Genomic DNA, 10,868 nt, shown 5'->3' on the forward strand with positions numbered 1-10,868 from the left:
CGTTCGAGTTTTTATTTAACTTGTGCAAGAGTGTTTCGGTTGGGCTTATGGGGGCTCAGTTGGGTATAGTTAGTTGTAGTTCTCATAGGTAGTACTCTTTTCCCTTTTGATGCTTATGTTGACTCCTATTTAGGCTATTCTTCTTTTTCATATTGTTTTTACCTTTTCTACTCAGTCGGCCTTTGATGCCTACTGGGTACGTGTTGTCTTGGTACTCATACTACACTCTGTATCTACTTTCGTGATGCAGGACCGAGCACCAGCTATCGCCATGGACAAATCGAGCATGTTGCAGTCAACTTCGAAGACTAAGGTGAGTACTTGACGTTTTTAGATCATTCCTGTCTCATTCAGCATGGATGGCCCGTCTTTTGCCTTCTGAGACTAGCTAGTTGTTATATATATTTTCAGTTCACCTTCGGGACTTGTACTCGTATTTTATTTTGTAGCAGCTCTGTACTTGTGACTTCCAGGTTCTAGGAGGGATCTTTAGTTGTTTAAAACATGTTTTTGATTACTTCCGCTTATTCATTCTGTTTACTTTTACAATTTGATACTCTTATTTAGTTTCTGCCCTCAAACCCATTACTTGAAGTTCCGGGTTGAAGGATTGGCTTACCTACTAGAGAGTTATAGTAGGTGCCATCATGACCTAAGGAATTGAGTCGTGACATTTGTCTTCTAGAAAAATATAAGTATAGATAAAATATTAAACCCACTTGATTGAGAAAAAGCCTTTGGTCAAGTGGTAAAGTGGATTTATTTTTGTAAGAGGGTCCTGAGTTCAAAACCAGACAACAACACATACATTATTTTACTCTTTTTAACCCTTTTTCTTGTGATTGGCCTCATTATTTTGATTAAATCATATATTTTAATCTTTTATTTAATAAATAAAATATTATTTTGTGCTTGGCCTCATTATTATTTGATGCTTGGCCTCATTATTATTTTGTGTTTGGCCTCATTATTTTGATTAAATCATATATTTTAATCTTTTATTTAATAAATAAAATATTATTTTGTGCTTGGCCTCATTATTATTTGATGCTTGGCCTCATTATTATTTTGTGTTTGGCCTCATTATTTTGATTAAATCATATATTTTAAATTTTTATTTAATAAATAAAATGTTAATTATATTAATTAATTAATTTTTAATTAATAAAATTTAATTTATTGCCTTTTTTAAAAATCTTCTCCATATACTGAATTTACTTGGTAAAATTTCTAGGTTCGGTCCGCCATTGAAGTTGTTTGTGTTTTACACTTGGGCAATTTTTTTGGAAAAAGAAAAAGGAGAAACTTTAACATGCCAAATCTAATGTTATGATAACATATTGTATTAACTATCTATATTCCTTAACTTTAAAACTTGACCAATATCCCTGGAATTTCTTTGTTCTAATCTCTTGGGGCAACCTATAAGTAATGTATATAATAGCACATTTTTCACAATTATTGACATCTCTGATCTTTTTTAACATCAAATTGTAGAGACAAGTATTTTCATTAAGATCAAAGACTTCCAATTTTCAGTTACATAGCTGCCTCAGATATTTGAATAAAAGGTAATTCATAGTAACAGATTTCCTCTGTTTCATATGATTTGTCTATATTATTAAATATATTTGGTTGAAATTACTACTTATCAATTTAAAAAAATTAAAATTTTCTCATATTGCCTTTAAAATGATCATTTTTAAAGTATAAATATCGTAAAGTTCTAACAACAATCCTCCATTGTTAATTTTGATAGTAATAAATTAACATATAAATAAAGTGTATTAAAATGAATTAAAGATAATTAGTAAGAATATTTTTTATTTATAATTTTTTGAAAAAATGTAAAGAAAGAAAAAGTAGACAAATAATATGAAATCAGGGAGTAGTATAATGTCTACACTTAATTATAAATTGGGTAAATTACCCTTTTACACATATTCTGATGCCATATTTACTTTTATTCCCTATTACACAAAAAAATTTCCAAAATCCCTCTTTTTTCTTTAACTCTCTCTCCCTCACTAATACATCACGTCTCCTCCTACATCCTCGCCCTAATTTGCTCGCCCTAATTCGCTCTTCTTCAACAGTTTTTGAGATTTTGAATTTATGAGTACATCTGTTACTCAATTTGAAGATGCTAACTAAGGTATATTTTAATCTTTCCTTATATGGAATTTCACTTCATCCTCATTAAATCTGATTTCTCCTAAAATTTGTATCGTTTGATTTCTTCTGATAAATCTTTGAAAGAATTTCTAAAATTGTTATCATTTGCTTTCTTCTGTAAATCTTTCTATTTTTGTATCTCATACCTTCAATGATATATATGAAATCTGTTCATGGTCTCAAACAGTCCAATAAAAATTAAGGAATTCTTGTTTCACCTGGTTCTGATTCGTCTTGGAAAGGTTACGACGAGGTTAGATCCAAACATCTTAACGATCCAGCAGTGATGGATAAGCTACGTGAGAAATTGAAGTCGAAAGCTACAGTTAAACATGCACCCAAAGAAATAGACAACAAGATTGAAGGGGTTACAACTCGCCCTAATCTCCCAAAGGTATGGGTTCAATTAAGGTTTTTTTTTAATAAAAATTTTGTGAAGGTTTTTTGATTCTGATATATATCGTTTATGTATCAGCTTATCATGTATCAAGCGTTATCTCTTCTGATACATATTATCTTTTTTTAAATGCAATTTGTTGGAGATTTAATATTTCTGATACATCGTGTTTAAGTGTCAGTTTCTATTGTATTAAGTTTTAATGATTCTGATACATCTACATTTATATATCAAATTATAATTTATAAAGCCTTACTGCTTCTAATACATCTTCTGTATGTATCATAATCTCATGTGTCAGATATTTTAATGTATATGATACATCGTATTTATGTATAAAGTTCAAGTTGTATTTAATCATTTTCATATCAATGCAGGGAATGAAATACATCATCAAGAAGATTCCGTGCCACCCATTGAGATTCAGCACGGCATATAGGGCTAATTTTCTTGATGATTTTGAATCATCAATGGGTGAAGAAGGGATAAAGTTATTTAGGCAATCCATATTTGGTCACTACTTAGATATGCCAAACTGCAATTTTCAAGGGCAAATCATCAAATGCCTCTTACTTCTTGAGGTAGAGCAAAAAGACAAAGAAGAATTGCACATTCGTCACGTGCAGGGTAATATACTACGATTTACAATAAATGATTTTGCTATCATTACTGGTTTGCGATGTGGCGGTAATATCAATGACTTTTGGTACTCTGATGACCCAACAACTAGATTATTGTCTTTATATTTTCCTGGTGCAAAAAATGGGGTCAACAAAGCTCATTTCGTTGAGCGTTTTCTGGTTGGAGGATGGAAAACAAACGAAGAGGCTGTTCAGATGGCCATTCTCTACTTCATCCACACTTTTGTTTTTTCTCAACTAGGTGATGCACCTATATCTATTGATGATTTTAAGATGGTAGAAGATGGTAGGTATGAGCAATACCCATGGGGGAAAATAGCATTTTCTAAATCTATAAAAGGAATGAGGCAGGAGTTTCAAATGCCAAACAAATGTATCATCTAGGAGGCATGCCATACGTTCTGAATGCATGCATATATGAATGTTCATCTCAAGTGCCCTCTGAAATTACTGTAAGAGTGGGTAATAAAATTCCTAGAATTCTTAACTAGCGTGTTGTTGCCATGAAGCCAAAATTTGAGACCTTCATGTCTACCATCTTTAGTGAGGTACATGCATTGAAGATTATTCGTTTATGCACTGATTCATTATATATAATATCTAAGGTACATTATATATTCATGACCTTGATACAGTATAATTTAATTCATAAAGTAGATGTATCAGCTGCTATATTTATGTATCAGGTTATAAATGTATCAAGATATAATGTCTCTGATACATCTACTTTATGTATCAAATGAAAATGTATCAAGCTATAACCTTTATGATACATATAATTGTATGTAGCAGAAACTCATTTATCAATATTTACAGCTCATGAAAACTCTATCTTATGTATCAAATTATAATGTATCAAGAATTACATCTCATGATACATCTGCATTTATGTATTAGATTCTACTACTTTAGATAATGTTGTTTTTCTATCAGTTTCTCATGTATCAAGGATTAATGTTTCTGATACATCATGTTTATGTATCAGAGTTATCATGTATCAATTATTCACTTATTTTCTGACAAGCAATCCATCTTTTTTGCAGTATCGATGCTCCAACATTGTCCAATCTCAACATGAAATGGAATCTATTGTCATTCATGGCAGTCAACAGAAATCTGAAGCTTCAACATCAACTGCCAAGGTTAATTTCAGAAAACCTCATGAAGTCCCCGAATTTGAGGACTTTTCAACAACACCACCCATAGAATTATTAAAAAGATCCAGTCACGTCGCTGATAAATCTTCTCCACCTCCTTCCAAAAGAATGAAGACTTCCCCTACTAAAGAGCCAATTTAAGTAGAAACAACCAACATGCATAAGGATGTCATACCACCAAATGAATCAGAAAAAACTGTTTCTCCTGACAATGTACCAGGGGCGAAGTCAGCAGTAGGAGGTGAATCTTCCGGTCATTTGGATCAAATTGTTCATATGTAATTCAAAGCATTGAAGAAGTCCATAAAGAAGTCTCTAAAGAGATATGTAAGTTATTACTTTAAGATGTATCACATACAATATACTTTTAATTAGGTGATACATTCTGATTTTTCATATACCTGTATCAAGGTTGACCAGAAGTTCAAGCATTTGGAGAATAAAATTGATTCAAATCATATTGATCTTTTGAAAGCCGTCGACAGTATAGCGAGCCGAATGATTAGCACATCATCTCAACTTAAAACAGATGATTTTGATCAAACATTCCATGTGGTTGAACAACAACAAGCACCTACTGGATTGGAGGTGCACAATTTTGGAAATAAATCTGACCCACCCCAAGCAAATGACCAATCTAATGTCCAGGAAGATATTAAGGTACATACATCACGTAATATTTGATATTTATGCATTTAAACTTCTGGATACATTTCATTGTCATGTATCATATGTAAATGTTATTATGTTTTCAAGGACCTGAACCATCCACCATGACAAAACAGGTAGACAATATATCAGAACAAAACATTTCATCAGATGTTCCAAAATCATTTGATCAGCATGTTTCTTCTGATACATTAAAGGTAATGTATCAGAAACAAATTAATGACCAATCTGATGCTATATATATATATTGTATAAGCTCAACCTCTTTAAATATATAGATATCTAGACATTTAGTACATATATATCATAAGTAAATGTTATTATGTTTCCAGGAAGATGAACCATCCATCAAGATACAAGAGGTGGATGATGTATCAGAACAAAATATTGTAGCAGATGATATAGAATTGTTTGATCAGCATATGTCATCAGATACATTAAAAGTAATTTATCAGTATAAAATTTAATTAAGGTAATGTATGATATCAGCAGTTTTTTTATTAAGTAATTATTTTTTTAATATTTGTAGGAACCAGAAATATCAATTTTTACACCACAATTGAAGGATGTATCAGCACACCAAATGAAACCACAAAGAGCAGATACTGATCAACGAATTGCTGATTCTGATACATTACAGGTAATATATCAGATACATTATTGAGATAAAGTCAACATTAATAAGTTTTGTAATGATGTTATACATTACATGTAGAACACTGCAAAGAAAGATGTAAGAGTAGCCATTGATAAAACTGACAAAGTAGAAGAGCAAGTTGAGGAGATTGAAAAAGAAAAAATCAAACCAAACACATCGGAATCCAATACTTCAACACCGTTTTTGACTGAAACTCTGGATGTGATAGATTCTCTAATATACGGACTTCCATTACCAGCCATGCCATTGACTGTTGTTACTCATGAGCAAGTAGTTCAGGATGAATGTCTATTACGCGATAGCCAGCTACCAACCACTCTTCCATCAAAACCCAATGTATTGTCTGACGATGCGAAGACACCATTTCGAAGAAGCAGAATTCCTTCGAAGATCTTACAATTGCCATATCTTTCAAACTTTGGGTCAAGTAAAAAGGGTAAGGAAAAATTGTCATATGTTATGCATCACACACACCTTTTTGAAGGTTTTGGTATATGCTATCATCCTCCATCTAAGTTTTCATAGACTACTCTCAATGGATAGATAAAAGGACTACTAAAATCGCATGGCAACAAGTAAGTATGATATATACAACTTATATCCATACAAGTTGTGTATTATATTTGTTATGTTATTTAACTACAAGCTTCCATTCAGGAAATCGAAGGAGGATCATTACAGATCTAAGTGCTCTTCATTCGGCTTTGAAAAAATAGATTTTGTAGTGGCATTTTCTAAAGATAAGAACTGGTTCTACCTAATATCACAGCCGAACAGGTGTTGGAATGATAAGGTAAAAATTTCATCATAAAGAATATGATACAAATCATACTTACTATCTGATACATATAGATTAATGTATCTGATACATACATAATCTGATACATGATGTTTGTTGTTATATAACTAATACTTTCTTAAAATATGCAGCACATCAATGTAATATTTTACTACCTTCGGAAGAAATCGAAAATACAGTTGAGCAATCAGTATCGATACACAACGACAAACTGCATTTTCAAAATTTTTATCGAATATGCACACACATGCTACTATCACATTCCACCTGATATTTCTACCCAAGAAGATATGGCAAGGGCCATTGTTACAGCTCATCATGAGAGATCTGTGAAGAACATAATAAGAGATTTCTCAATACTAGCCAGATTGCCCTGGCATGTGATAGATGAGGTATACATTGCAGTAAACTGCGATAGGGATTTTCATTGGGTTCTTGCGGTAGTTGTATTAAAAAAGAGGTTTATACGTGTGTATGATTCATTGCCTAGACGAAGAAGTAGCAACTCTTCCCAAGAGATCCAAAAGATAGCAGCAATGTTACTAACATACCTGCAAGACAGTGGTTTCTTTGACAACAACGAACGTACTGATTGGTCGTCGCTTGATTCATACAAGGACAAATCAACTGGTAACATGCTTGAACCACATCACCCATTTGCATTTGAATACGTTGAAGGAATTGCGCAACAGGGAAGTGACAGCTTGTGAGTATTAACAATTATGTATACCTAAATCATTAATATGTCAATTTTACTTTTTTAAAACTTGTGTATTCCTTTCTTTGCAGGGATTGTGGAGTTTTCCTGACCATTTTTGCTGAATATTTTAGTGATGGAATTTTTATTCCAAATACTAGACTAAACACCGAATTCTTCCATTCAAGCTATGTCGCACTCTTGTGGAGATATGGTTGTCAGAAGGCCATGGATGGTTATGTTAGCGATAACGACGATCCAAAAAAACCTAGGAGCGATATCTCTCCAAGCCAAGGAGAACTGATTGATGTCCAATAATTTTTTTTTGTGATAGTAAACATTTTGAATGTATCTGCTACTTTTAATGTATTTGATACATTAACTGTAATGTATCAGAACCAGTAAGCAACTGAAATGTTATAATCTTTCCATATATCAATTGAAAAGATTTGTATGTTTTTATCAGGTGTCAAACTCGAATATAAAATCAAAGTTTATGTATCATATTCTACTATATCAAACTTGTATCAAGTATCATATTCATAAGTGTCACATTTTGCGAATTCTGATACATATTGTCTGTGTATGAGATTTTTATGTATCAAGATTTATTGATTCTGATACATCATGCACATGTATCAGATTCTCATTTCTCAACATTTAGTGATTCCGATATATTTATTTTTTGCATAAGAATTTCATGTCTCAAGATTTAATGCTTATGATACATCTTGCTTATGTATCAGATTCGCATGTATCAAGATTTACTGCATATGGTACATTTACAACCTATATCAAACAAGATCTTATGTATCACCCACAATTTTTATGGAATTATGGTTGTCGAAAAGACAAGAATGTTTATGTTTGGAAAAATAACGATCCAAAAAAAACTCATGTGAGATTTCATTTTTCCTAATCAAGAAGAACCGATGGACGTCGTGTATTTTTTTTAAAAAAATTATAGCAATAGAATGTACAATTTTGTTTTTCACCAATTGTAAATATTTTAAATGTAACTGCTGATTTAAGTATCCCGATACATTATATTTAATGTATCAGAATCGAATGTACTAATCTTGATACATATCAACTGAAAAAGATTTGTATGTTTATGTCATGTGTCAAAGTCAAATATAAAATATAAAAATAGATGTAATTATATGATTCAAATAGAATGTATACCGGGATACCACAAACATCATATCTCTTTAGGAATAAAATTATAAGTCTTTTTGTTGTGGCCTTCGTGGCCACAACGTCCACAAGAATTTGTGCTACTTGTTATCTTCTCACGAGCGAACTTTTTTCTCCCTTTCTTTGGTCTTCTTGGCATCCTTTTGTATATTGGTGGCAAGACAAATTCTAACAAAATTTCCTTTGGAGAAGACCAGTCTTTCTTATCTGGCATTGGAACCATTGGTAATTCATAAGTATTTGCCAACGCCTCTGGCTTGTAGTAATCAGAATAGTATGGGTGTAGGTCAGTAATGTTCTTTCTCTTCAACACTGCAATTGCATGTGGACATGGTATCTCATCTAGTTGAAATCTACCACAATTGCATGTTTTTCTTTCTAGACACTCAATGTATCTTATACCTAATTCGTAAACAGAATAAAGATAATCTGATGAAGCAACAACCTGCAGGAATTAAATTTTAAATATATGTATCAGTACTTATGCATCACATACACAACTATGTATCAAAAATAATGTAAAAGGGTAATAATTATCACAGGATATACATAACTGATGAAGCAATAAATTGCAGAAAATAAACTTCACATATATGTATCAAAACTCATGTATCAAATACAGATCTGATATATCAGAACAGATGTTTCAGTATATAATCATCACAGGATATACTTGAATGATGATGCAACAAACTGCAGAAATCAAGTTTCACATATATGTATTAGTACTTATGTATCAACTACACAGCTGATGTATCCGAATTGATATATCAGTGTATAATTAGCACAGGCTATACCTAAATGATGAAGCAACAAACTGCAATAAATAAACTTTACATATATCTATTAGTACTTATATATCATCTACACAAATAATGTATCTATACTGATGTATCAGTATATATTTAGAACATGTTATGTATAACTGATTAATCTACAACCTAAAGGAAATAAACTTCACATATATGTATCAGAACTTATGTATCAAATCTAGAACTTATGTATCATAATTGATGTTTCATTAGTTAATTAGCACATGGTATACATAGCTGATGAATCAACAACCAGCAGGAAATAAATTTCACATATATGTATCAGAAAGTATGTATCAATTACAGAATTGATGTATCAGAACTGATGTTTCAGTATTTAATTAGCATAGGTTATACCTAACTAATGTTTCAAAAAACTGCATGAAACAAACTTCACACATATGATGTATCCGAATTTATGTATCAGTGTTTAATTAGCACAGTTTATACATAACTGATGTATCAAAAACCTGCAGAAAAGAAACTTCACACATATGTATCACAACTGATGTATCAACAATAAAACTGATATATAAGAAATGATGTATCAGTATATAATTAGCAAAGATTATACCTAACTAATGTATCAAATAACTATATATCAAGTACTTATCTACTTAAAAATAATTGTCGTGTACCTTCATTCTTGAACACTTGATCGTGTTTGAAACTAGGATATCTTCGAATTTTCTACCCAAAGTATGTTTTGTATAAGATGCTATTTCCCTATTTTTGCAGTTCCAGGCACCAAATAACATTCTCGTTTGCTCCAAAAAGTCAATTATAGGCAACTCTCGTGCTTCAACAAGACATCCATTGATATATTCTGCGATGTTAGAAGTCATCATTCTACCCCTGTTGACAGTGGCATGAACCCTTGACCACTTTTCGTATCCTGTATTTTTAAAATATTGTGCCACCCGTTGATCAATTCTTACAACTTTGGCCATTAATTTATTGACTTCATCTTTTTGGTATGCCTTGGTTATTGAATAGAAGATGTCACTTAGTACAACTTTGCTCCTTCTGTATTTAGTACACACATTTTTCCATATATGCCATATGCATGCAAAATGAGGAACATTGGGAAATATCATGCTTACACTCTTGATTATGCTTTCGTTTCTATCTGATACAACACACATATTGTCCCTCTCACCAAATGCATTCTTGAAATTCTGAAAAAAACCACATCCATGATGCATCATTTTCTATATCAACAACACCATACGCCAACGACAATATGCAACCTAAAAAATCAATAATAGTGATACAATAGTTATTAGAATTCATCAGATTCACAACAAACATGACAAATGAGACGACACACTGTTATTCAATAAGCAACAATATCAGTATATTGCTAATCGTCTTCATCATTCACCATAGCCATTACCTATTAGTATCATTTCACTACTAATTACGAGTCGCTGCTGCCACCACCAAACATAATTAAGTACTACTGTCAACACCAATACTATAAGACACAACACGCAACCACTAGTAACAGTCAACATCATCCCAAATTGAAACATACAATCACTATTGTTAGTTACCATCACCACTAATTGACACAAAGAAAGTTAAAATATTTTATTGATATAACATGAGATCAGTTTAGTATTTTATTTGAATCTTGTATTTATTAGTTTTTAAATAATGAGAA

General features: G+C 31.7%; 1 protein-coding gene across 1 annotated transcript; it reads left to right on the top strand.

Moving 5' to 3' along the window:
- The first annotated feature begins 4,526 nt into the window (after window positions 1–4,526).
- LOC129892810 (uncharacterized) lies at window positions 4,527–7,511 on the top strand. The gene is made up of 9 exons (XM_055968356.1): window positions 4,527–4,640; window positions 4,782–5,030; window positions 5,156–5,236; window positions 5,372–5,482; window positions 5,569–5,679; window positions 5,755–6,133; window positions 6,414–6,490; window positions 6,628–7,202; window positions 7,286–7,511. The coding sequence occupies exons 1-9, from the start codon at window positions 4,527–4,529 to the stop codon at window positions 7,509–7,511; spliced, it is 1,923 nt and encodes a 640-aa protein (XP_055824331.1).
- Window positions 7,512–10,868: the final 3,357 nt, after the last annotated feature.

This window comes from Solanum dulcamara, chromosome 6 (assembly GCF_947179165.1).
Source record: "Solanum dulcamara chromosome 6, daSolDulc1.2, whole genome shotgun sequence".
Classification (NCBI taxonomy): domain Eukaryota; kingdom Viridiplantae; phylum Streptophyta; class Magnoliopsida; order Solanales; family Solanaceae; genus Solanum; species Solanum dulcamara.

What these genes read in the sequence shown, in the direction of transcription:
- LOC129892810 (XM_055968356.1), top strand. Translation starts at nt 4,527, where the DNA reads ATGCATAAGGATGTCATACCACCAAATGAATCAGAAAAAACTGTTTCT. An exon ending in CCGGTCATTTGGATCAAATT is followed by an intron (nt 4,641 to 4,781) that starts GTTCATATGTAA and finishes ACCTGTATCAAG; the next exon opens with GTTGACCAGAAGTTCAAGCA. An exon ending in CTGATTCTGATACATTACAG is followed by an intron (nt 5,680 to 5,754) that starts GTAATATATCAG and finishes CATTACATGTAG; the next exon opens with AACACTGCAAAGAAAGATGT.